At 46.4% G+C, this 26,187-nt stretch overlaps 1 protein-coding gene across 8 annotated transcripts; it reads left to right on the top strand.

Annotated features, from left to right (window-relative positions):
* EEF1D (eukaryotic translation elongation factor 1 delta) lies at positions 1-26,126 on the top strand. 8 transcript variants are annotated; one of them, XM_074578007.1, is made up of 9 exons: positions 1-336; positions 2,112-2,140; positions 12,331-12,454; positions 14,281-14,352; positions 21,744-21,840; positions 22,108-22,211; positions 23,006-23,254; positions 24,444-24,638; positions 26,028-26,126. In XM_074578007.1, exons 3-9 carry the CDS (start codon positions 12,335-12,337, stop codon positions 26,064-26,066), a joined length of 876 nt encoding a protein of 291 aa, XP_074434108.1. In that variant the 5' UTR covers positions 1-336; positions 2,112-2,140; positions 12,331-12,334; the 3' UTR covers positions 26,067-26,126. The 8 variants fall into 8 exon arrangements, with proteins under 8 accessions (XP_074434108.1, XP_074434110.1, XP_074434109.1 ...); XM_074578005.1 differs by lacking the exons at positions 1-336; positions 2,112-2,140 and adding exons at positions 6,045-6,113; positions 8,878-10,136; XM_074578003.1 differs by lacking the exons at positions 1-336; positions 2,112-2,140 and adding exons at positions 8,863-10,136; positions 20,491-20,556.
* Positions 26,127-26,187: the final 61 nt, after the last annotated feature.

The following is a 26,187-nucleotide window of genomic DNA, read 5'->3' as shown; positions in this document are numbered from 1 at the left end:
CCCGCAGCTCTGCCACGGGGTTTGGGTTGTACCACTCTGAGAGAGGGGGAGACTCCCCTCTCCCAAACTCCCTCCCCGCCTCCCCCTCCTCCCTCCCTGTTTTTCCCCCTCCCTGCTTCTCTCTGACTGTTCCACTGTGGAGAAGGAGGCGGGGGGAGGAGGCCCGCGCTGTGGATGCGGCGCGTTGTCTCCCTCCTCGCTGCCGCTTTTCCCCCCTCGCGAATGGTCCGCGCCGCCCCCACAACCCCCCGCGCGGCGGGCAACGCCTCCTTTTGCCTCGGTGGAGGCCGAGCGGAGCGGAGCCGCCTGCGGCCTGTCCCGTGTTCTGCGCTGCCGGTGAGTGCTTATAACCTTCTCACCGCCACCCCGCCGTCCTTCATCCCCCCACCGTGGCCCTCGGTAACGGCAGTTTCGGGGGTCTCTAGGGGGTCCCTTCCTCCTCTCACAGCCCTTTTTGGGGGGGGATGTGGCGGCCCCTCATGTATTACATGAGGCCTTTTCCTGCTAAGGGGCCAGGAGAAGGGGCTGTGGGGGCTCTTCGCTATCCGTGGGGTCCCTTTTTTCCTCACACAGTCCCCACGGAGGAGGTTATGATTATTCCTCCGTTATCTGTGGGGTCCTTTATTGCTCCTAGGCCAGGGGAAGTGGGTTTGGGGGGATAACTCGTTATCGGTGGGGCCCCTTCCTTCACAGTGGCGGGAAGGGGGGAGTTGTGGGGGGGCCCTCATTATATGGGGGAAGCTCTTCCCCTGTTACAATCTCAGGGAAGGGAGATTGTGGGGTTTCCCCATTGCTGTGTGATCCCTTCCTCTTCACGGCCTCGGGAATGGGGGTAGTTTTCCCCCCCTACCATTATTTGTGGGGTTTCATTCCCCACCCACCCCGGAGTCCTGAGGGAGAGGCCTTAGGGTGCCCTTAGTCTTTGGGATTACTTTTTGTCACTCAAAGCCCAAGAGAATAGTGGGGCGATCCCCCTCGAGCCCTGCACAGCGTCTTAACTCTCTTTGCCATTCATAGGTCTGGGAAGGGGGTTATGGGAGCCCCCCCCATTCCCTGTGGGGTCTGCTCTCCCCTCACACCCCAAGAAAGGAGGATGTGGGGGGCTCTTCGTTGTCTGGGAGGTCCCTTTTCTCCTCCTAGGCCTAGAGAAGGGGGTTTGTAGAGTTCTTCCATATGTCTTGAGTTGCTTCACCTTTACAGGTTCTAGGTTATGCCTTGTTATGGGTCTAAGGGCTGGGTGTGCTGATGCTGGAGGTCTCCCAAAACTTGTTCACCTTTTAGGAGGGGGAGGCAGGTTCCCTCTCTGTTGGGGTGCCGGTTTTGGGGGTGCCTCTGCTACATGGAGCCTCAACCCTTTGAATTTAGAGGGTTCAGTATGGTTCCTGCCCTGGTAGGGAGGAGAGTTTAGGAGACCACCTCCTATCCTCAGTAGCTCCAAGTGCCTTGGGGGGTCTGTTCTTCTCCCCATTCCTCATCTTGGTAAGGATTTCTTGTTGAGTCACCTGACGCAAAGGGAAACTGGAGCCCTGTCATGGCACAGAGCAGCTGGCAGCCCTCTGTAACTGAAGGCGACGGCCTGATCCTGCCCATGGCCCAGCACCCTTAGCTGCCTCCCCCAGCTTACTCTGGAGCAGAGAGCCCTGTAAAGCCTGGCCTCCCCCATTGTCCTGCCCTTGCTCTGTAGGTGCACCGGGGCTCTGCTCATCTCGGCTCTCCGTAACCTTGACGGTGCCTCCACCAGCCTACGTTGCTCTTTCTGCTTTTCCCTTTTGTTTCCACGACAGCTCACTTGGGGAGGTATCAGTTTCAAAACTATATTTGGGGAATGGGCAGAGACGGGGAGGTGTGGTTGTGTGGAGGCTGTTAGTGTGCTCTCTGGGGGTTTGTGAAGGATTACAGCTGTAGCTAAAGTTGCTGAGGCTGCTGCGGTCTGTCATTCCTCCCCTCTGGGTGTTCACTGAAATCAATATGGGTTTGTTCTTTCATGTCTACATCGTTGATGTTTTGGAATTGATTGTAATCTGATGTTCACAGTCCTGTTGTGCTTGGTATGGAGGAGAAGACAACTTTGCTTGGCTGTATATCTGTAATTCTTTCCTCTCCTTTTCTAGGTGTGCCCTCTTTCTCCCTGACCTTGCAGGTATGCCTTTTTTTCGCTTCACCTAAGCTGTTTGTTTTCAACTACTTTGCTTTTTCTTGTGAAGGTGACTTCTTTACTGTCTCCCTACTGCTGATTTCCCTTGTCCTTGATTATCTCTTCATTAGCAATCGTCAGCATTGTTGCTTGAAGAGTCATGTTTTTAGGTCATAGAGGTTGGGCTTCATTGTCATTTCCCTGGTGAAAGGTTAGTGTGGAGCTTTGTGTTTTAGCAAAGGTGATGAAGGTGGTTCCTGTCCTGACTGTGTCCTGCTTTGAGATGCCAGCTCTGCTGGTGGAGAGCCAATTTAGAGAGTTAAACCAGCAGGAGAGCAATACTACACGAGTGTTAATATTTTCTTTTGCTTTAGCTGCCTGTATTGATTCAGTGCCAGTGTTGAGGAGGGGGTGCATTTGCTCCCTTCAGCTGCAAGAGGCCATCAGACCCTCTGGTGTGAAACCAGTCTCAGTTCTTTTAACTTGGAATTGCTGATAAGGAAAAAAAAGAGGAGGTGGGGCAGGGTTGATGTCTTTCCTTTGCTGTAGGTAGGAGGCAGCTATGTCTAACTGGTGCCTAAATGCCTTGCTGGAATGGCTCCTGCTTTTGTGCAGGACTGCAGCAGTAGCAGTTTTGGGAAGAGAAGCATGTCACTAGGAAGGTGTGGGCAGTGCAGATGTCTCGAGTGTGACATAGCCCAGGTGCTGGTCTGAGGCTGCAGAAAGGAACTGATGGTGCCCATGGACCTTCTTGCTGTCCTCTGCGCCCTGTGTCTGACATCAAATGGGTCCTTTCTGGGTTTTCTGGCTTTTTTTTTTTTGTCTGCTGCTGGGATTAGTGTTCAGGAGCTTCTAGTGGGGAGGCTGGTGTGACATGCAATAGGACAGGAGCACTAAATATATAACCATGTTGGCCTGGTCAAAATCAGCTGTGCCAAGGCATGTAAGCAAATACGCAAGATGAAGGCCTGGGCTAGAATCTCCTGTAATGAGAGCCCGTCAGTGCTGGGGGAAGAGCGAGCAGCGTCGGGTTAATTGCTGCTTGGACTTGCAGAAATCAGGACTTTCCTGCCTAGCCTTTGGGGTTGTGTCCATGGGGTGTTTTTGGGGTTGAACGACAGAGAAGCTGCCCTGTGTTTCTCTCATCCCGTGTCCCCTGGTGCCACCCGATGCCCGTTTTTGATGTCTTCTCTGAAGAAAGGAGTTGAATCATGACTGCAAGCTTGCCCTCTTGGTTATGACTTGCAGTAAACAGCTGTCTCATCCCTCCAAAAATCAGTGATGGATGAGATTTGCTGCTCTTGCTCATCTAGACATCCTTTTTTTCAAGGCTATTGCAAATATTTTAAACCACATCAAACTGTTAAATTATTTCTGGGAGAGCTGCTTTCAAATTGTGGTGCTGCCTGAGTGGCTGTGCCTTGTTGGAAGCTGACAGGTCAGCCTGGTGCAGAGTTGAAATTAAAATCGCAGTTCAGTTCCAGTGCAAGAAATTGTGCAGTGCCTGATGGAATTTAGGTCTCTGTGAGGTTGTGACGGATGTATTTATAACCTGACTCCCCCAGAAACCCCACATTTATTTTATAGGCCTCTCAATTCAGGATAAATGTAACTTTCTCATGGACAGAAGAGAAAGAGTGGCTTTCATTAAACAAATAAATGGAGTTGACTTAACTTTCTTTTTTTGGCTACAGCCTGAGGGTAATGTATTGTACGCTTTTGTTTCACTGACTTTTGAAAAAGTAGTTGGACTTAAGGGGATAATGCAGCCAAATAGCTGAAGTCCAAAGCTTATTTCGGATTTACAGAACAACAATAGAGACCTTTTCATTGCCTATTTTTAACTTCATGCATTTCCCTACAGCGCTGGAAGCACAGCACAGATTTGTTCTGGCTTGAAATACCCAGGACGTGATGACAAGATAACACCAAGCCCAAAGCTCTGAAGCAGTAGCTACGATTAAAAATTCTTTCAGGTTTTTGTAAGCCCTCTTTAACAGTCCATGGGAGGCCTAAACATGGACCTGTGATTTTTTTGTTACTTGGGAGCGTTTGATTGTTTGGCATTGATAAAGATTAATAATGGCATTTGCCTTTCCAGTGGCTTTATGGTTTGTAAAACACCTGATAGATTGTCTGCACTGTCACTGGAAAAGCAAAATTGTCCTGGGTACACAGGAGCCAGTGTCTGGTGCCTGTAGTAAGAGCCATTGCATTTTTCTACTCAACTTGCAGATTTGTGTTTCTTAAACGTGTTTTATGAAGTTTGCTGCCTCTGTCTCAAAGTGTTAATTTGTCTTCGTGCTAAAAAAAGCTAATTAAATGAAAAACTGCTTCACTTCTGAAAAATGTTACCAGGCAGTGGATGAATGTGGTTTCAGGAGTGGTTTGAAGGAGAGACTTTCTGAGCTGCCACCTTGGTTCTGATTGTGCGCTGGCTGATGGGTTTCTAGTTCATCTCTGGTTTCCGTGCTCTTGATTTTTGCCAGTGGACAATGTTCATAAAACTGTAGCTTGGTTTTATTTTTTAATTGTAAAGCTTCCTGTTTGAGGAAGTGAAGCGAGTAGTTGAGAATACCAGGCGGAAAGCATTGAAACAACCGCTGTGGTTTGGTGCGGTGGTAAATCTTAGCTGCCTTGGACCGGGCTGCGAGCGATGTGATGTGGTGCAGGCTCTTAAGAGAGTCCAAGTCAGCATAAATCTCTTCTGAAAACCTTTGAAGGAGGTAAGTTTGTCCCTCCAGACTTTGTCAGATCAGGTATACTCCCTTCACTCATCGTACTGGGATTTAGCAGACTTGGCTGAAGCAGGATTGTGAGCTGGTCTCTTGGCTGGAGTGAATTTGTATGCTGGGAGAACTGGTAGTGCTCTGGTCTGGTGTTAATAGTCTGCAGCTCATCTCTCATCAGGCTGTCTCCACCGGCCTAAGTGATGGTTTGTGTAATTAAATCTTTGTATATGCCTTTTCCCATGTTCCTCTGGGAGAACTTAGGAACACAAAGTAAAAATTACTTTTTCTTTTCCAATTCTTGCTTGTGTTTGTAAACTTGACTAGAAAATCTGGTCTTCAGCATAACTGAACTTAAGGTTTGGTCCCTCGTGGAAACAAATAGGTGCTGCGAGTATCTTGGGCTTATTTTTGGAAAATGATATTGCTACTTGTTATGGTAAATTCCTTTTAGGAAGATTTTCCGTGGTAATAATCTTCATAAAAAAACAGCACTCGAATTTCTGTGAGCCAGATTTGATGGGGAACTTCCGTGGTCACTGTATCTTGGGGTGTTTGTGTTGCTTCCTTGCAGAATACCCTTTTTCTGTTGAATTGGTGACATGAGAAGCTGCGTCTTGTCAGGCTTCATAGGTGTAGACTCATCGGTATGGCTCTTAAATTCTTACAGTCTTAAATTCTACCACAGCCGTTTGCGTGTCGTATTGATGCTTTTCCTGAAAAATTAGTAGGCTGAATATTAATCTTTTATTTCCATCTCATTTGTAGGATGTTATACAGATGGCTAACTTGCAGCAGAAATAACTACAGTGATGTGAATTCATTATTTGACATTATAATTGTTACATTTTCAGAAATTCTTTCAAGTATTTGCTCTTGATTTTTAGTTATCTGAAACCGGGGGACCCCAGCTTCGCTTTTGCGGTATTGGTATGGCAGGTTGGCAGCCTCTCTGGCTGGTTCCCTGTCACGATGGGTAGATCCTTTTGGATATGTGCATTATTATATATTTTTTTATTGCTTGTTATTTAAAATTAAAAGTAACTGGTTGTCTGTGATGCTGGTTCATGAAGATGACGTGTTAACCAGCTGTATGTTTAATTAAATGTATTATGGAGCAAATTAACTATATGCTAATACATTTGGCTGTTGTCATTCTGTGCCCTCGCTGACTAGCTGCTGCACCTCTAGAACTGGAAGATTTCTCTAACTTTATCTTTTTTCTTAATGCTATCATAGGAGCTAAAAAAGTAAGTACTGTCTAGTTGTCCTGTGTTTTTTGCACTTTCTGGAAAATCGGGAGAATATAATCACGATCTGATTACTTACTAGACAGATTATTGCACAGTTTTCTGATTTCCATTACAAATAAGTGTACCTTTACAGGTTTATTTATTAAATTTATTTATTAAATATCACTTTGATTCAAGACACTTCTTTGCGAGAACCTCCTGATAGCCGGAGTTTAAGCTTTTTGCTTAAGGACTTGAGCAAAATCACCTATAATTAAAAAAATAATAATTAAACCCCAATTTTTAGGGCTTTTTTAGTCCAATGGTCGTGCTCTTTCTGTATGAAATATTAACAGCTGTAATGCAAATTACATATTTAAAGGTGTGACGGTTTGAGCTGCATTGAGTCATTTTGGGGGTTTCTTGTTACACCCGCTGGAGATTCTTCCTGACATAGCTTTAAGTCATAACCTCGGAATACGGTAATACCTGCATTGGGTTAATGACATATTCTCAGTAAAGCATCTCCCTGAAGGCTTTATTCACTTATAAATTATGCTTTTTTCTTGGGATAACTCAAATGAAGGTGAATGTAGAGCCCAGCAGAGCATGTCAGGCAAGTGTAGTAATAACGATGTTTTGTTTAGGAGTCCTTATTGACCTAAATAACCTAAAAATTCAAATGTATTGCCCTACCTATGCAGTTTCAGTTGTGCATTTTGCTTTCCCTGTGGATTTTGGGCTGGCAGGTTACTGCACTAGATCCGGCTGGCTGTTATGGCAGAATGTGCCTTTGTGCACAACGCTTTTAATTTGCATCACTTAATCCTTTCCAGTCTGCCAAATAACTGACATGCGGGCATTGCTCTAGCAGACATTGCCTCATCTTGATGTGACTCTCCAAGAATCCCATTTAAATTAGTTTTAATCTGTTAAAGATTATTTTTTTAAGGGGAATACTGTCTGCCATTTAAGAATATGAAATATCTAAAATTTTTGTGTCCAGCAGCTGAGATGATCAGGAGGATGAGGCTGCCTCAACGATTTTTTTTTTTCAAAACGTATCCTTGTACCTCAAACTGACTTCTGCAGGCTCTTTAGTGGCACTATCCTCCATCTGCATGACGTATGTGATGTCATTTGTCACTGCCTGATGATAACACCATGGAAGCTGTAGTAGAACTTATCCCAGTGAGCAAATCGGAGTTACTGGTTGCTCCCACCTTGCCCTGCGTGTGCTTCCAGCTGGGGTGGTTTTGGTGTTAATGGTAAAAAGCAGATTAATGTTTATTAAAAGCACTGGTTTGTTTCTAGTTATCTGTAGTAAGAAGTGTTTTATTGCTCCATAAGTGGTGTAAAATGCAAGAGAAGAGTGCAAAGTAAAATAAAGACTTCAAAATAGACTTCGATTTAGATATTAAACATTTTTAGCCATGTCCCAGTGTTTTCAGCAGCTGGTGGAAGAACAGTTTCACAACTCCAATAAGGAAAAAAAAAAATCTACTTTTGCTTTTCATAGTGATTTTTATAATTTAAATATAATATTGCATTGCTTTAGTATTTTAAGCTATTAAAAATTAAATTAAAAGTTTTTCAAAAGGCAAAGGTTTACTTGTAATTATAGTTTGTTTTTACTGGTCTGTCGAGTCCCGGACTTGAGGCTTGCAAAATCTTCCAAGAACGGCTGGAACTGCAAGCCATCGGCTGAGGTCTGGAGGTTATTTCAGCTGTATGTGAATTTTATTTGGCAACCTGTCGCAGATAAATTGTTAGCTATAAAACTTGCAGCTGTCTTACAGATACTTAATTAAAATACTTAAAAGAGCTGGCTTACAGACACTTAAAAGAGCTGGCTTACAGATACTTAATTTTGGACCCTTTTTTTTTTTTTTAACTCCCGGGACCTGACCATGAAGTGTTTGGCAGAGAGGTAATTACCTACTCATTAGATTTTTTGAGCAGAACAGTAAATTCTGTACTTGGAAAGATATTTCCCTATACCATTTCCAATCTACACATACTTGAAACTGCTTGATTATTTTATTATTTTTTTTTTGCCTAGTAAGGTATGCCTAGGGCAGGAAAACACAAAGCAGGTGCAATATTTTTAATTTCAAGGGAAGATTTTCTTGGTGAGCTAAATTAATAATGAGCTCTCCAGCTCTTGGTCAATTTTAATTTGCTGGTAACTGGGGTTTTAAATGGAATGGAGTCATAGTTTTTCAGCCAGCTCCCTCTGCTGGCTTCCTAGTAGCAAAACACAAATACGTGTAAGCAGTGACCTCTAAATACACTCAAGAATTGGGGCACCTTTCTATTTTTAGCTTGTCTTCTCAAAAGTTCAAAATAAGTAACAAGTAATTAAGGACTAATCTCCTAACTTGGAAAAATATCTTCTATGTTACCAGGGATTTAAACAAAACCTTGTTGTGTTTTTTTTTCCTGCCAGTTGTCTTTGAAAGTGAATTTTTAAGTGCTTTCAGCCAGTGCCTTTATTTTTAAATAGGAATATTTGTCAGGACAGGAGAAGTATTTTAGGAGGAAGGTTATTTTGACTTCAGAAATTCGATGTGTTCAGGCAGTTTAATTTCTTTGAATTAAAATTTATAATAAAGGGACTAAATGCTTAGGCTCTTTACCATGAATGATAATGGCATGGTAGCTTTTTGATGCACTTGTATTACTTTAAAATGACTAAAGTCTGATGCATGCCCTTGCTTTATTTAGTTTTGCTGCAACTACATTGTTGTGCTTATCTTTTAATGCTGCCACTCTTTGGAAGATGAGGACAAGGAAGCCTCCCTGCCCAGTAGAAAAAGTGTGGGTAGACAAGCACAAATACGATGAAGCAGAGAGACTGCATTACGAAAGAGAAGCGATGCTAGCTGCCGCGGCCCCCGAGGAATGCCAGGAGGTAGAGGCTGTAAACGGAGTCTGCAATGATGACTCTGTTGAAAGTGAATTCAAGGGAGACCTGAAGAGAGCAAGGAACGGGAAGAAACAAAGGAAACGGAAGCGTTCTCCAAAACCCAAAAATGCAGCCTTCAAGTTAGACTCTATTCTGACTGGTTTGTTAGCTGACCATGTGTGGTTTGAGAAACCTTTCTATGATCACGCTGAGAACGTGTACAGGCAAAAACTAGTGGATTGTCAGATCCAGGAGGCACCTGAGACTGCGCTAACTGCTGAGCAGTCCCCTTTAGTGTCCAGATCAAAACCTGTCCAAGATGTTCCTAAGCCAAGGATGCTTTCAGCAGCCCTGTCCTGCTCCCATGGTAGTCTGTCGGCTTGTCACCATGTTGTTCAGGATGTCTGGGTCAACAAGTTTGACTTCGATAAGGCCGAGGAGATGTTTATTGAAAAATCTCAGTTCTTTATTCCTCCAAACGTCTTAGCCATCCCATCTGTGGGGTCAAATGCTGGCAATGTTGGGCTGAGAACGCCGGATGAGGGCTATGTTACAGCCCTGCCTACTCCTGCTACCCCAAGCTTAGCTCCAGACATCATTGCTGATTCTGCTTCTTCCTTCGTTCCCGGTTTACCTGGCTCTGTACACCAGACGGTAAATGGTAAGCCGCAGATTTCAACCTTGCAGGCGCTCATGTCGGAGGTGTGGTTAGAGAAACCTCTCTATGATGGTGCTGAGAAGAGCTTCTACGAGAACATGTTTGACGGTCATCCATCGGCCAAAGGCAGACAGCAGCAACGCGGCTGCCCCGAAGCATTGAAGAACCCCCACGAAGCTGGGAAGGACCACAACGTTGGAAAGCAAACGGGCATCAAGCATGTGGAGATCGCCACCAACTCTCCGCTTCCCAGTGATGCGGAGCAACCTCCGCCTACCCGCTTTTTTCTGCATGAGGACAGTGAAACTGTGTGGCTTAACAAGCTGACATACGACAGCGCCGAGTCACGGTACTACGCAGCCGAGGCTCTGAAAATGTCAAGAGCGGGAGAGAGTACGAAGATGCAGGAATCTGCAGTAGTAAAACCCGCCCAACCAGCTGCGTATGCTTCGAGCGTCCCTGCTCCAGAAATGAAGTAGGAGAAGTTTATTCTGGGGTAACACTCACACATGCAAAACTGCCAGGGCAGGATTGAGCTGAAACAATTTGCATGTGTAGAAGACGGGCGTCCCCTGCGTGTGCAGGACCGAGCGTGTGTGCTGCTGTAGGGAGATGCTCCTGAGCTGGGGAGCATGTTTGTGGGCAGGGTATATGGGGGAAACTCCCTCAAGGAGCCCCATTCTGGTCATTGCTGGTGGCTAAAGGTGGCGTTTGTGTGGTACAAGCCATTTAAAGTCAGGGCCGGGAGGTGAGCTAAGGTTTGACCCCCTTTTTATATAGGGGAAACCCAGGGCTGTGCCCCTTTCTGTGTTGCTATTATGTACAAAAAGCCATAAAAGTGAGAAGTTGGAGAGAGTAATTATGAGTTTTAAACATGCCTGAGACAGCAGAACATGCAGCGTTTCATCTTTGACCTTGAGAAATTAAATTGGTGGTTATTCACTATGTATTTCTGTTACTGTTATGTCTGTTCTTAGCGGTTGTCCCCCATTCTCCTGCAGAGCACATAGGTTGGTCGTTCAGCTCCATGTGAGAGGTTTGAGCATCGCTACCAGTATCCAGCTTGAAGAAGGCTTGGGGATGATGGTGAAATACAATTTAGAGCATCAAGTCTGGTGGGAGCTTGTTCTGTATTTATTTCATTGAGGGAGAAGGTTTGATTATTCAGTCTGGAAGCCGCTGTTAATTTTGGGACAGGGCTATTGGATTACAGCTCATTTAACGTGCACGTATGTAGCTGGGCGGGAAGAGTTTGTTCTCAAATTGTAGATGACCTTCATAGTTGTAACTTGCAGTTTACAGATGGAAACATTTAAATACTTCCTTTTTAAGTCATGAACGAGGCGATATAGAGGGTTACAGACAAGTTTTAGAGCTCACATGCCTTTCGCCCTGTCCCATTTGGGATAATTTTCTCTTTAGTTGGACAGAACTAGATATTTGGTCGTGCCTTTCACCCTTCCCCAGGCAAGTCCATGTGTCATTGTAAAATATGTGGCATAAGTTTGTCTGTAAGTGGGGTTCTCTGTTAGTGATACTGGTTGGCAGCTCAAGCCAGGTCTTGGAGGTTTGAGTGATGGCAATGGCTTCAGTGGAACCAGTAGAGGACCTGTATGGTGTGGTGGCCTCTTCTGAATGGGTAGATAATGAGAAAGTTGCTTATTTTATAAGAGACTCGTCTGTTGCCTTCTGTGGAAGTGCTTTACTGGAGAGCTGTGGCGTTTTGAGCTAAGGAAAGGGTTTGCAGGTTGCTATTAGTTGCTCTCTCCGCATTGGGTGGTGGAACCTGATAATGGTGTGGTTTTGTTGTGATGCCCTATCCGTACTCTGACCACTTCCTCAAGCTGGTGTTGGCTCTGTAGCGGTCCCCTGGCTTGAAATAAGGGCACATCTTGTGTTTCGTTGCCGATGATTTTAATTTCTAAACCATTGCAGCAGCTTCCAAAAGAGCACATGCGTGGTTACCGGTGGTACCACTGTAAAATGTGCATGCATCTGGATTCTTGGAGGCTGGTCACTGTCGGTGTCAGGCGGTATGTTGTGCCAGGCTGTTCCTTACAGGAGGACTTGGTGGTGCACCTAGTGAAGCGTGGCGTGACCAGGTAGAGATGCGTACCAGCTTAAGACAGCCGAAAGTTGCTGTCAATGCAGTTGAGTCATGTTCAAGGAAGACTGAAATGTGCTTAAATTTGTCAGCTGCGGTGTCAGGAGTTGCCTGTCACAGAGTGTCCCCTTGTTGCCATGCTGTAGTGTGGCACGTGCTGCATATTCTTCGGGCTTTGTTTTCACTGTGACCAGGCATCTTAAGAATTAAAAACATTACTTCCCTTTCTGATTCTCATACATGAGGCATCTTGTCAGCAGATGCCCACAGTCTAGAAAATCCTGCTCTGCAAGCTTTTTTGTGGAAGAAGGTACGGATCAAATGATTTCTTCTATTCCCACTTGGTGCCCTGTTGCTAAATGCAGGTCAGTCCAGGCAGACAGGGGGGTGATTAGACTGCCCTGTTTTCTTAATAGGATCCTCTTTACTTAAAGCTTTCCACTGCCGAGCAGAAAGCTGCAGGCACAGCTCTATGGGGGAAGAAAACACTCTTCTGTCAAGCTCATGGCGAGCCACTAACCTTCTAGGAACTCACTTTGGTGTTTGATTTGTTCCCTTTCTGCAGAAGCATGGCAGTCGACTACTTTATGCATGAGAAGATCTGGTTTGAGAAATACAAGTACGACGATGCTGAGAGAAGATACTACGAGCAGATGAACGGGCCAGTTGGCAGCTCTTCACGCCAGCAGGTAACGCTTGTTCTCAGACGGGGTTTAGCAGAATGCCGGAGCTTTAAGAGCTAGTACAGAGCGGGCGAAAGGACATGAGCCAGCTGGACGTGGGCTTCTGCCTGATTTCCACTCTGGGTGCTGCCTTTTCCCAGTGTGAGGGTCTTCTCTGGAGCTCTCTTAGCCTACGCGCAGTTATGACCCCTTTTGAAAGACCACCTTCTGTGGACTGTGAAGCATTTTTCCAGTACTACCAGTGTACTGGAAGATCAGACGCCCTTGTAACAACAGGCAAACCAGTTTTAGGTTGCAGCAGTTACTTTTAATCATTGCAGGCTGCTATGGCAAGGCACAAATGCTATTTGTGATCTAACGGGGGTGCAGTTTTAGCCACAAGCCCCCAGAGCTGCGGTTCCATTGACTGGGCTGGGTGAAGAATTGACCTGTCCCCATTCAGCCAGGGAAGATGCTGTTCTGGAGCAACTAAGCTTCCCTTTGCAAGGGATATACCAGCTGTATACGAGATGCTCAATATTTGAAGAGAGGCATCATGGCTCCAAAGAGACCAGAAATTACATTCCTTTTCATCTCTTTGTACCCCCTGCAATATTCAGTGTGCTCCTGCAGAAGACTGCATCACAGTACTGGTGAGTTGGGGGGAGCAGGTGGAGGGGAAGCAACCACGCCTGAGCTGAAGTAGTTCAAACTTAAATATTAGCCTGAAATTATTACTGTTTAAAGGTACAGAGCTATCGTAACCTCTTCCTGCTGTATAAAGAGCTGTTAACTGCTTCTGCGTTTGGTTGGTTATGTAGAAAGCTGCTTAGAGTTTTAAATGGCTGTCTTGCAAGTGTTTAAGGGGAAGCTTTTTGCTTAAGTAATAGCTTCTAGGCACACTCTGTCTGTTCCTGCTGCCCATGCTAGCATAGTGGTGGCACAGCACCTAGGACACTTGCATAAAAATTAGAAGCTATAGGTAAGTGCTTGAAGTAGATGTTAAAGTGCAAACCTTTGCAGTGCTCTTAAAAGAACATCTAGACTATTTTCATGCCACCTGAGGAGCTTCCAGTGAAGAAGTGGTGAAGGCTCTCGTGAAGATTCTGCAGCAATTTATCAGCCACTTCCCAGTTAAGGAAAAAGATCCATGCTCCTTAAAAACCTTCCTGCAACCTGGAAGTGGTATCCACCTGAATGTGTCCAGGCTGTGGCTCTTCTGTGGTCTGTTTGACACAGGGGTATTTTGGCCTGTGGGCAGTTTTATGTCTCAGATCTTGCTTGTTGGGGTTGCAGTCTGAGAGAGGCAAGGAGTGAGTGGATCATGGAAACTGAATTTGTGCCTTAAGAAAGGGAATTTTCCAAATCCAGGCTAAGGCATGGCAGTAGGAAGATGGAGGGGCGAGGCGGGGAAGTCTTGTGCTGCTGTGCTCTGGGTAATGCCTCTCTGGATAGAAGACTTCAGTTAGGGCTGTCACTTCTTGCCTGAATACAATGACAGGTAGTACTCCAAAAAAGAGCTGCCTAATGATAGATCTCTAAGGAGTACTGAAATGACTCCAACCCTCTGCCTGGCTGGCAGCTGTTCAGGGTAATAACGGAGAACTTGAAAAGCTCTTGACTGGATGATCTTCTGGGCACGTGGCCTGATGTGAGTGACCAGGGATTGCAGTCGGTGCTGCTTGATATAGATCCAATCCTTGCACCTAATTTTGCAGTACTTGCTGAATCATTGGAAGGAATCCTCCCCCATTCTTACCTCCCCCTTTTTTTTTTTTAATTTCCCTGACCAGTTTCCCATGTTTCTTTTTTTTTTTTTAAAAAAATCTTGGTTCTTTCTGCACTGTTTGCAGGAGAACGGAGCCAGCACGATCCTACGCGACATTGCCAGAGCCAGGGAGAATATCCAGAAATCGCTGGCCGGAGTGAGTACCCAAGCTCTCTCACCAGCTGGCTACCTGCAACCATTTTTAGCTGTGGTGCATCTCACAGAACTCCGCTGTGACCACTTCATAGATTGTGTGGCTTCTTATTTTTAAGTTAGAGGAGAAGACTAAGGTGTGCAGCGCTGTGTACCGCCAGCATAGCTCCATCCACTCCAGAGCACCGTTACTACTAGAGTGCATGCTGCTTACCTGCTTGCTAGCCTGCAGTGCTTTTTAAAACTAACTGGACTGAGGTTAAAATTCTTCCAACTGCGCATTTCTTTTCTTCTTCTCCTGGCGGAATGTTCCCATAAGTCTTATCTAACAAGTTACGAGTCGCTGTTAAAATAACCTTGCTGGGTAGCACAGCGCTGAGCTGCCAGCGGGAGCATGTATGTCTCTCTTGGGGTACACTGAGCTGCCACCTTCTCTTTCCTGTTTTGCTTTCAGTTAGGGTATGTGCAAAAAAATGGTATCTTCCATCTGCTGCATCTAGGGAATTCAGCTTGGCTACTAGTTCTAAGTCTTGAACCATCCTGTAGAAGTTCAGTCCCATCCTTTCTGGAGGTGTTTTTGTGCTGTTATGTACAGACAGCACTGTTAAAAGTTAATTTTTTCAATAGGAAGCTGAGATCTTAAACTAATAAGTGGACTGGTTTTGTGAGTGAAGAAAATTCACAGAATACAGCCCACATGTCTTGAATTCTTACCTCTGCAATAGGACTATTACATACCTGCACATATCTTCCATCCTTTTTCTATATTGATTTGGCCCCACAGCTCCCTCTTGGGGTATTTAACACCTTCATTTTCTATCTAGAGCAGTACGATAACAGGGAGTTGAGCCTTTCTCTAGGGGAATATTTCATATTCCTCCTTAACGCAAGCAGAAAGGAGCCGTATGTTTGGGGTGAATGCCAGGGAGTTAGGCTGATTCCTTTCCCTGTGGTGGTCTCACCGTGCCTGGTGAACTCAACACTACAAAAGCAACTTCTGCAGCCGCTCACACGAGCAATCCGAGATCCTCGGTATTGCACTGGAAACTTGGATGCGGATGCAGGAAGAGCAGGGCAAATGTGATGAAAGGATGGTGGGAAAGAATTAAATTTGCTTTGGTTAGGTTCAGCGGTCCCAAATACAGCATGGGAATGAAGGGAAAGTTCGGACACTTTAGAAATATTAAAAAACAAACCAAAACACGTTGAGGAGGAAAATACTTGGAAGTTTTCTAGTGCTAATTTCTTGCTTCAGCATCAGTATTTCAGCCAACAGCTTAGGGAAGATATTTCCTAAACTGCCTCATTTAAGTTCAGATCTGAAATAACATGTTTGGGCTTCCAGTAGATTCTATTGGCATCTGTCAAAGACTCTTAGTTTGGACTTTAAAGGGAATATGTGGGGAAATGAGCCCCCATCCTCACCAGGGTTGGAGAATTCTTTGCACAGGTAGTGTTAAATGCCTTTGGAAAGACCTTTCCAAGCTGGGCAAGGTTGCTGCTTCCTCCAAGACCTTGTCTCCTCCAGGAGCAGAGTCTGGATGTGGTGAGTAGGGGCAGGAAACCTAAATACAAATCACCTGGCAGTGCCGCTGGTCTACCCTGAAGGTGTATTCTCATCTTGCAGAATGGCCTGTGGTTTGCCAGAGATGAGGAGTTACTTGCCCTGGCCTGTGACTCCTGTTAAAGAGCTGCTTTTTGTGAGAAGCGTGTAAGTTTGGATCGTCCAGGTCCTGTCCGTGGGGAAGACTGGGGGAACTGGCGAAGCACCAGACCAAAACCAGAACAGAAATTTGAGAATATGAAAGTCTTTTGCATCCCTATGGCACTTATTGGAGTTAGTGCTGAATAGAAAGAATTCATCTACTGGATTTTATTTTTTTTTGTTCCTGTGAAGAAAGGTTGGCGGGCTTGGGGATTTAAGGTCAGGACTGAGACATGGGGCCTTAAAACTGTGTGTATGTTAGAAAGATCGAGCTGTTGAGAGACAAGTCTGAAATACCAGCTTTTGTAGCTTTTCTTTCTGAAGGATCATCGTTCATATCGGACAATTGTGCTGTAGAGCAGGATTGACTTTAGATAGAACATGCTTAAATTTTGTTTTTATGTTTCAGAAAGCCAAACTTAGACTGTCCGTTCTACAGAATAATAGCGATGCATGTTTTTATAGCTGGATTTAGTCTCCTTCCACCTGAACATGCAGAGTTATTGTCAGGTGTCTAAAGATGTAGCAAGTGGAAGAGTTGGTTCTTGTAAGATGGGAAGATGGAAGATTAATGTGAAATTCAGCCAAGGCTGCTTTCAGGTCTGCTTCAGCTGGATAGCGGTGTTCCGAAACGTGTGAATGAGCGTTAGAAGGGTTGAGGCAGCGGTTTGTACCTCCCGAAGGAGGGTACAAAGCCCTGATGCTGTGGAAACATTTGTTTGCACATACCTGTCATCCCGCTTTCTGCATGGTCATCTCTGCTTTAAACAGTCTCTCCAGTTGACATCTGCTCGATCCCTAATGCTTTCCTCGATGTGAAGTTGTTAAAACGTGTGCGGTACTGCGGCTGGTGGCATTGAGAATTACAGCTGGGGACCTGTGACATGGGAAGGATCGGCTTGCTTGAGATCAGAAGCAAGTCCAACAGAGCGGGCGACTGAAATTCTCCCTTCCTAAACCCTGCCCGGAGGCTGTAACGAAAGGGATGTCACTGGTGTGGGAATCTGAAGCTCTGTTATTCTCCTCTCTGCCCAAGCTCCCTCTCACAAAGCTTCTGTATTTGTGGGTTTCAAACAAGAAAAGCTCTCAGAAAACCTCTAATCTTGCTGAAGTGTTTGAAGGCCAAATCCAGAAACGCGTGCGCGGGGAACGGTCACACCTTCTGTAGGAAACCAGCCAGGAGCCATCCTGCTGGTCTTGGTATAGTTCTTCAACACCATTTTCCTACAGATACGTACATTCTGACCATGGCTAAACTTTCCCTGTTTCCAGAGCTCAGGTGGACCGACCTGAGGGGAAGGGCGTTGTATCTCTGCCTGAAAAAAAAAAACCACGTTTTTATTTTTTGGCTGAAGCTATGAGTGCTTTGTGGGATCTGGACCAGAAAACCTACACATCACATCAGTAACCGAGCTTGTAAAATCCGTGTGCTGTCCTTTGCAACTGGTTAACTCAAATTAAGGGAAAAGGGTTGATACCTCCAGATAATACTTGTGGTGAGGGAAGCGCCAGCTTTCCAGCTGTGTCTGTTGGTTGGACCTGACTTACCAAGGGAAGAGACTTTACCTGTAGTTGTCGAGAGAAATTTCTTTTCAGCTAATACCTAGAAATCTGTCTGGACAACTACAGGTAAGAGCTCTTCCCTTGGCATGTCAGGGAGCTTGCAAAGCACTCGCAGCTTTACCCGAAAAAAGAAATGCAACCTTTGCCAACTTTTTCTTCATTAATCGGTGTTCTTGTCTCTGATTTTTAAAGTATGTTTTAGAGAGTCAAACTATGGAGAGGGCCAGGTATTGAAAGCCCTTTGAGGCAGGATTCTGTTTTCTGCCCTTCATAAGCAAGAAGTCCTAGGGTTTTAATTTGCCTGGATGATTAAATCTATATGCAGTCCTTGGCGTGGTTTCGGGCTTGTTGAGTGCTTCTGCTATGCAAAATATTTTGAAGAGGTTGCAGCTCTCGTCAGTGCATCACTGATGTGGGTTCAGGACAAAACCTGTGGCTTAGGCTTAGAAAAAACAAAGGTTTTAAGAGCTCAGACCGTGAGACAATGTACAGGAAGTGACCAAAGTGATGCTCTGGAACTCACCACCTTTGGGATTTTGAATTACTGTCCTTGATAAAACTCACAAACGCTTGTGTCGCGCTTCCTTTTGGCACAGTTGAGTCAGAAGAGGAAATTGCACTTGGTTGTGCATAGGAAAAAACACACCGTAGGCAGCGTGTAGCTTAAGTTGGTGACCGCATCTCTGAAAGCTTTAAAACATTCTCACCTCAGGGGAAAGCCCACAGTCTCATAAAGGCAATTTTTCCCTAATTTCTGAAAGTGTGGCTTGAGCACCTCCCAGAATTGGGAACTTTATTTCAGTGTTCTGCCTGTTATACCCTGTTTTACGCAGGTTACGGGTTCTCAAAGGACTGGCCCGGTTTGTGAAGACCTTTAATCTCTTGTTTGAGCTTGGGGCAGGCAACCCTCTCGTCCTGACAGCAAGAAATGGCTGTGCTCAGGCTCACCCTGCCCTGGGTTTGCTCAGGACTAACAAATAGTGTTTGAAATCCACAGAGTGTTGATTTAAGTGCTGTGCCATGTCTCTGAGCGCTGTGAACCCCTTTTTAAACGTCCCTTTTAAACAGGCGCAAAAAAGACAGTGCAGAGGAGCAAGTGAATCCTGTTTTAGGATTAGTTTAGCGTATGTAATCTGCTGAATCAGTTCATCTGGGTGCACGGCACTGAACTATTCGCATTAATTTTGTGGGTGTTTAACCTGTGGGTGCATCCAGGTTGTTAATTAGTCTTGCCGTTTCTGCAGAGACCTCAGTAGCGACTTGCAGCCGAGAAATCCCGGAGGTGAGATGACTCCCCACGGAGCCACCCAGATAATCTGTGCTGCAGCTCCTCGAGCGCCTGTGCTACCTGTATTACTGCATACTGGGGAGGCCCATCATTAAATGCCCCGCTGAGAATGCTGGCTCTCCTCGGGGCGTCATTATCGGTATTTGCAACCTTGATATTGTCTCACCTGCAGGCTCAATATAAGCTGGCAAAGGAAGGGTGAAAAGGGAGGGAATTTGTGCATTGTAGAACCGTGCCTCGCTTTGCGCGATTCCCTGGGTGCTACACAAAGCTTTACAAACAGCATCTAACAGCAATATACCAGCTAGATTTGTATTGTAGGTTTTTATAGTACTCCAAAGGTCTGTTGCAGTAACAAAATGGCATATTTCCATGCTCTTGCTTGTTGAGAACAGCATCCTCCAGAGCAGAGTGTTTCAAAGTCCTCCTATCTTACTCTTGCAAGCCCATAGCTACACCCGTTTGGGGAAAATGGCCGGGATTTTTCTCCTCGAACTTCCCCGGAATGACAGAACCGCACAGGGCTGGCAGGTTTCTCTTGCGCTGGAGGCATCCTGCCAAGCTGGAGACGTTTTTCTTGGCGTGACTGCAGGGAGGAGCAATGCTGGTCTATTCCGTGTGAGACGCCAGGATGGCGGCTGACAAAGGGTAAAGGTAGATGGTACTGCCTCTGTTTGCATTTCTCATCTTTGAGGGGTTATTACTAATTACTAACAGGGAAGAGAAATGTGGAGGTACAGCTGGCTTCTGTGTCAAATGCTTCCACTAAACCTGAGAGCCAGGGTTTAAAAGCTGTCTTGCAGCATCTTCATCATCCATGGTCGCGTTCAGGATAGCCAGGGCAAATGCAGAGCCTGCTGAAATGTGTCAGCGTTTGGCTCGAAAACATGTCTAGGGCTTCAGTCTGCCAAATATCTGTGGTGCTTGCTGCTTAGCTGAATCAGCAGGCTGCTTTTTTTGGGGGGGAAAAAAACCCAGCTGTGTATGTCTTTGCAGGTGACACAGCTCCTGTGTTTGATCCTGAAGTGCTTTTTTCAAGGGGGTAGGGATGGATGTGACTGTTGCCAGAATTCACTTTTCACTGAATGAACTTAGACCTTGGCGGCCCCCGATGGTGTGAGTGGAACAGAAAGAGGTCAGGCAAGGAGTTAATCTGAGCTGTAATTGTTGTCCTTGGGGCATAAGGCGGAGGGCTAGCCTGGTGTGATGAGCCCGCTGTGGCTTGTGGCCTCTGTTCCTGGCGGCGTTATGTGAGGATGGAAGCCCGTGCAGGGGTCTCATTGAGTTGTTGAGCCAGACGACGCTCCAGACATCTCACTCTAGTTGTGCCACCCAGCTGCGTGACCTTTCTGCAGGCACCGAGGTGTTTTAACGGGAAAGATGGCAGAGTTCATGGATAAATGTTTCTGTGCGGGCTTTGTTTGGTGTGTAGTTGGTGTGAGGCTGTACCTCGTTGCTTGACGGTTTGTCCTGCATGTGGATCTGCTTCCTGCACTTGAACTGCCTCTTCCAGCATGAGTGAAATCCTTTTCTGTCTTCCGCGTTGAATCAAACGTTCCCCCAAACCTTTTTGCCCTTTGCAGCAGAAGACAGCTCCTCGTAGCAAAGAAGCTCCTTCTGCCCGTCACAAGAGGCAGTCGGGCCGCTCAACTGTAAGTCACCTGCGCACGGAAGGAGCTGGTTGTGTGATTTCAGAGGACCTTGTAGGGCAAGGACAGCCGTGCCTTGGAGAGATGGACCAAATTCTCCTTCCTTAGCCATTTGTCCTTTGGCGTGTTGGTCGTAGCTCACCCTATATAACGGGATCTTGCAGCAGGACGTTTAGGTCTCTCTCCCAGCATGCTGTCTGGGGGCTGCAGGTCTGCACTTGTGTTCCTCAGCATAAAGGCTGCATCGGAGATTGATTTCATGGTGCTTTTGACATTTGGCCCCTGTCCCTCATTGGGGTGGGTGGAGAAGGGTCTCTTTGACCTTCCTGCAAGGAGCAACTCATGCTGCTCCATCCCAGGGCCAGGCATCTCCCAGACCTGCTTTCCGTGTGCCACATATTCATCATCTTAACCCCTCTGTTCCCCTCTCTCCATCTTTAGTGACTGCTGAGATCTCAGGAGCACGTCAACTGCAACCGAGAACTAAAGTATAATTATATGCAGGGTGCACTTGAAAGAGTATAAATTATTTCCTCTATTGTATTCAGTTATAAATGACACTTAAAGCAAAGCGTGAAGGCCTGTTATTTTCTTTCCCTTAGCTGATTTGAATTTATAGATAAGGGCATCCTTAAAAAAACCCAGAAAGCTCTTTTTTGCTGTTAAAATAAATGCTTTTGAAGCTGGATTGGTAGAAGTGCTCCCTCGGGATGTGTTAAAGCAGGGTTTAAGTTACTTTGAGAGGAATCAAAGGCTGGACCGGAGAAAGCAGGAGCATAGAAATGCTGGGATCTTTCCAGCTTTCACAGTGACTTGCTGGGTGACGTTAGGCCGGTCGCTTCTGTGCTTGGTGCCTTGGTTTGTCTGCAAGAGGGGACCAGTTGTCCCATTAGTGTGAAGCTTTCAAAACCTTTGCGTGTTTAGCAATAGTTTGTGGTCTGAGACTGCAAAGAATGACTTTATCCTTTCCTCATCAGTGCCAGCTGCAATTTCTCTAGATACTTTCCATGCTTCATTCTGTAGAGCTCGTACATTCCTTTTATAACGCCTTTAGAGAAAAAGTCCTTCTTCTTAGATTAGCTTTCAAATTTTCTTTTTCCCTGAAGGCATGACTCTGCTTTGCTTCACTGAACCACTGAGCTCTGGCGTAGCTGAACAGAGTGGTTTCATCTCGTTTTTCCTTGTTGCAGAGTGCGAGCACAACCTCTTCTGGGCCTGCTGGTGACCAAAATGAACTCCTGTCCAGAATTTCTCACCTGGAGGTAGAAAATCAAAACCTTCGCAGTGGTAAGTAGGAGAATCTTCTGGCGTGAATGCAAAACTTGGATGGGGTCCTGCTCCTGTGGGCTGTATCCCTTACTGAGTTTGTCATCAGGTGAGCCCGTGCCAGTGTCTTGATTGGAGCTTTGCAGGCTTCCCTCTGACTGGGGCGACTGGTGTTTTTAAAGCCCACTTTGGGCAGCAGTAAATTTGTCCTGACTTCAGCGCTGATGCAGAGCCTAGAAAATAAGGTTATTTTTAATATTCTTTCCCCCCCCCCCACTTTTCTCACAGTTGTTGCAGACCTACAGATGGCCATCTTCAAGTTGGAAAGCCGCCTGAATGCTCTGGAAAAGTCATCTACCTCCCACCAGCCCTCACCGGTTCCTCCAACCCAGGTGAGCCTTGGCAAGGCGCTGTTCTTGAATGCTTCACAGTCACAAAGTGCCAGGTTATTTCCGAGGCCGCTTGGATTTCTGAAGATGGAGAAGATGCTCATAGTTAGGATGAGTTAGTGGCAGCTTTTCCAGGAATTTTGGCAGCTGACTCATCATCTTTCCCAAAAACTACATGTAGAGAGGAGTGTTCTACCCTAAGACCAGCAAAGAAGCTGCGTTAGAGATTTCGGCTAAGGAGACCTGGTGCAGATGTGTGGAAATTTGGAGTTAATATATACATGTCCCCTATAAGAATGCATTTAATTTAATTTGAGAAAGCTCTGTGGGACTGAATTCACGGCACCGGTTTGATCAATTCTTGTTGTTGGTTGAAAGACACTAGCAGTGGCACTGGTGGTCTCTGCAGTAAGCCTGTGCAATGGGTGCCCCCCGCCCTCATGCTAGAGGAAGAAGGAAGATGCTTGGTTGTGTTCCCAACTGCTGTCCCACTCAGACTTTTATGGTCTAGGTATCTTGAGCCCTTAGGAGAAGGATCAGCTCTTGGCTACGTGGTGTTTTTTTGCTCTGAGTACGGCCATGCTGGATCAGTTCAGAGGTCCATCTGGTCGAATGTCCTAATTTGATGGCCAAGAACTGATTCTTCACACAAATGACAGGGTGTGGGCCATGCTCACTGTTGTGAGCAATGTAGACTTCTGTTCCTGAACTTCTCCAGAGTGCTGCTCTGATTCAACTTCACGTTATTCTCCCCTTTTTCCTTAATGCAAACTTGAATACGTGTCACCCCAATGAAGAAAGTGGAACCATTCAGTGTTCCCTCCAAGAAAGTGGAGCTCCCTTCTGCTTCACCAGCAAAGAAAGTTGAGCCAGCTGCTGCAGAGGAAGATGATGATGATGACATCGACCTTTTTGGTAGTGATGATGAAGAGGAAGACCAAGAGGCTGCTAAAGTCCGGGAGGAGAGACTGCGTCAGTACGCAGAGAAGAAGGCCAAGAAACCGGGTCTTATTGCCAAGTCTTCTATCCTTCTGGATGTGAAACCAGTGAGTAATTGAAAGGAGGGGGAGATCCTGAGTCAGGCTGTGTCTTGTGCTGCGGGAGGCTGTAAATCGTCTCACTTGTACATCCGAGTGGACAGGTGAATCATAGAATCATGGAATCCTAGAATTGTCTAGGTTGGGATCTTTAAGATTGAGTCCAACCATCAACCTAACACTGCCAAAAATTACCACTAAACCATGTCCCTCAGCTCTACACGTCTTTTAAATACCTCCAGGGATGGTGATTCCATCACTTCCCTGAGCAGCCTGTTCCAATGCTTGATAACCCTTTTGGTGAAGAAATTTTTCCTAAAATCCAATCTAAGCGTCTGCTGGTGCAACTTGAGGCCGTTTCCTCTTGTCCCGTTGCCTGTTCCTTTGGGAGAAGAGACCGACATCCCCTGGCTACACCCGCCTTTCAGGGAGTTGTAGAGAGCGAGAAGGTCTCCCCTCAGCCTCCTTTTCTCCAGCCTGAACACCCCCAGCTCCCTCAGCTGCTCCTCATCAGGCTTGTTCTCCAGACCCCTCACCATCTCTGTTGTCCTTCTCTGGACATGCTCCAGGCACCTCAATGTCTTTTTTTGAAGTGAGGGGCCCAAAACTGGACACAGTATTTGAGGTGGGGCCTCACGAGAGTCGAGTAGGACCTGCAGATTTTCAAACAAGGGGTCAGAGCGAGGTGGGATATTGCAGCTGGGATCTGCAGCCTGTGTGTCCTTGAACCGTGGCGAGTGCAGGCTGTTTATCTGAGGTTCCCCTGAGCAGGACTAGCCCTTTTCTTTGAAGAAAAGACAGCTAATAAATGCCCTAGAGATGAAAATAAACCTGTCTTTGTCAAATTGTCGTGGTAGAACAAAAACTCTGGGCTGCCCAGTGCTCTCAGGGTTGCCCTCAGTAAAAGTCACTTTAAAGTGAGCGCTCCAAAGTGGTTGTGTTGCTGCAGGAAGAATTCCCCTTGCATCTGCAGTGCCTGTAGGTAGAATGGAAACACCACGCTCTGCAGCATTGCTGCAAAGTCAGATTTAGCTTGGCCAAATCCATCAGCCGACTCTGATGAAAACAGTAGCCGAGAAAAGGGCAGCTTGGATCAGCTGAAATCTACTGAGAGGTGCAGTGTTGAATTTTAAGTCCCTCTTGGGGCCAGTGATGGTCTCTATGAAAATGCTAAAGTTCATACTTCACTCTTTTCCAGTGGGACGATGAGACTGACATGGTGAAGATGGAGGAGTGCGTCCGGTCTGTCCACATGGACGGGCTGGTGTGGGGAGCCTCCAAGCTGGTCCCGGTAGGTTATGGCATTAAGAAGCTCCAAATCCAGTGCGTAGTGGAGGATGACAAAGTTGGAACGGACATCCTGGAGGAGGAGATCACCAAGTTTGAAGACTATGTAAGTCTTTTCAGTGAGCTGTGTAGTGCTGGGTGATGTCTGACCCACGGGGTCGTTCTTAACTAAGGTGCATTTGTGAATTTTGGCAAACAGAATCACAGAATGGTGGGGGTTGGAAGGGACAGACCTTCGGAGGTCATCCCGTCCAACCCCTGCCGAAGCAGGGTCACCTAGAGCAGGTTGGACAGGAATGCATCTAGGTTTGGAATATCTCCAGAGAAGGAGACTCCACAATCTCTCTGGACAGCCTCTTCCAGTGCTCTGGCACCCTTAAAAGAATTTTTTGCTCATGTTGGGATGGAATTTCCTGTGTTCCAGTTTGTGCCTGTTGCCCCTTGTCCTGTCTCTGGGCACCACTGGGAAGAGTCTGGCCCCATTCTCTTGCCACCCACCCTTTAGATATTGATAAGCATTGATGAGATCCCATCTCAGTCTGCTCTTCTCCAGGCTGAAAAACCTCAGGGCTCTCAGCCTTTCCTCATCAGAGAGATGCTCCAGTCCCTTGATCATCTTCGTAGCCTCCACTGGACTCTCTCCAGCAGTTCCCTGTCCTTCTTGAACTGGGGAGCCCAGAACTGGGCACAGGACTCCGGCTGTGGCCTCACCAGGGCAGAGTATAGGAGGAGGATAATCTCCCTTGACCTCATGGTCACGCTCTTTTGAATGCCCCCCAGGATATCATTGGCCTTCTTGGCCACAAGGACACATTGCTGCTGGCTCATGGGCAACTTGTTGTCCACCAGGACTCGCAGGTCCCTCTTTGCAGAGCTGCTTTCCAGCAGGTCAACCACTAACCTGTACTGGTCCGTGGGGTTATTCCTCCCCAGGTGCAGGACCCTACACTTGCCTTTGTTGAATTTCATTCGGTTCCTCTCCACCCAACTCTCCAGCCTGTCCAGGTCTCGCTGGATGGTGGCATGGCCTTCTGAGATCCTGCATAGTGTATATATAAATATATATTTTAAGGCTGACTGATGCAGATACCTCGCAGAGTCATTTTGTAGGCTCATCCAGCCCTGGCTGAGTGTTATTTTGGGGAACCCCTGCTTTTACACCCAGCCTGGGCAGCACCGGGGTAGACGCACAAAGGGTTAACCTTGGGAGCTGGAGGGAGATGTCTCCATCCCCATCCTTCCTCCTTCCATGGAAATGATGGAAGCTCCAGCCCTGTGCCAAGTGATGTGCAGGTTCCGTAGAGCTCCTCGTCTGGCTGTATATTAAATATCAGCCCCTAAAGTTCCTCTTGCCCCTAAAGCTCCTGGGGAGCTGGGCCATGCTCGATCTGTTGAGCATTGCTGTGAAGAAATCCCTGATACGAGTGCTTTCTTTTGTTTAAAATGTCTGAAAACCCCTTTGTGACCTCTAGCTGCTGCTTTTCTTTTCTTTCAGGTGCAGAGTGTTGACATTGCTGCTTTCAACAAGATCTAGAAGGAAAATACTGTATCCCCTCTGAAACTGTAACTAATAAAGATCAAGCTCGGGAGTGCAGCTTGGATGATGTTTTTCTCGGCCAAGTGCGACTTCTGCAGAGTGATGTTGTGAGAATCCA

This window comes from Larus michahellis, chromosome 2 (genome assembly GCF_964199755.1).
Source record: "Larus michahellis chromosome 2, bLarMic1.1, whole genome shotgun sequence".
NCBI classification, from domain to species: Eukaryota; Metazoa; Chordata; class Aves; order Charadriiformes; family Laridae; genus Larus; species Larus michahellis.
This window is presented reverse-complemented; position numbering and strand designations above follow the sequence as displayed.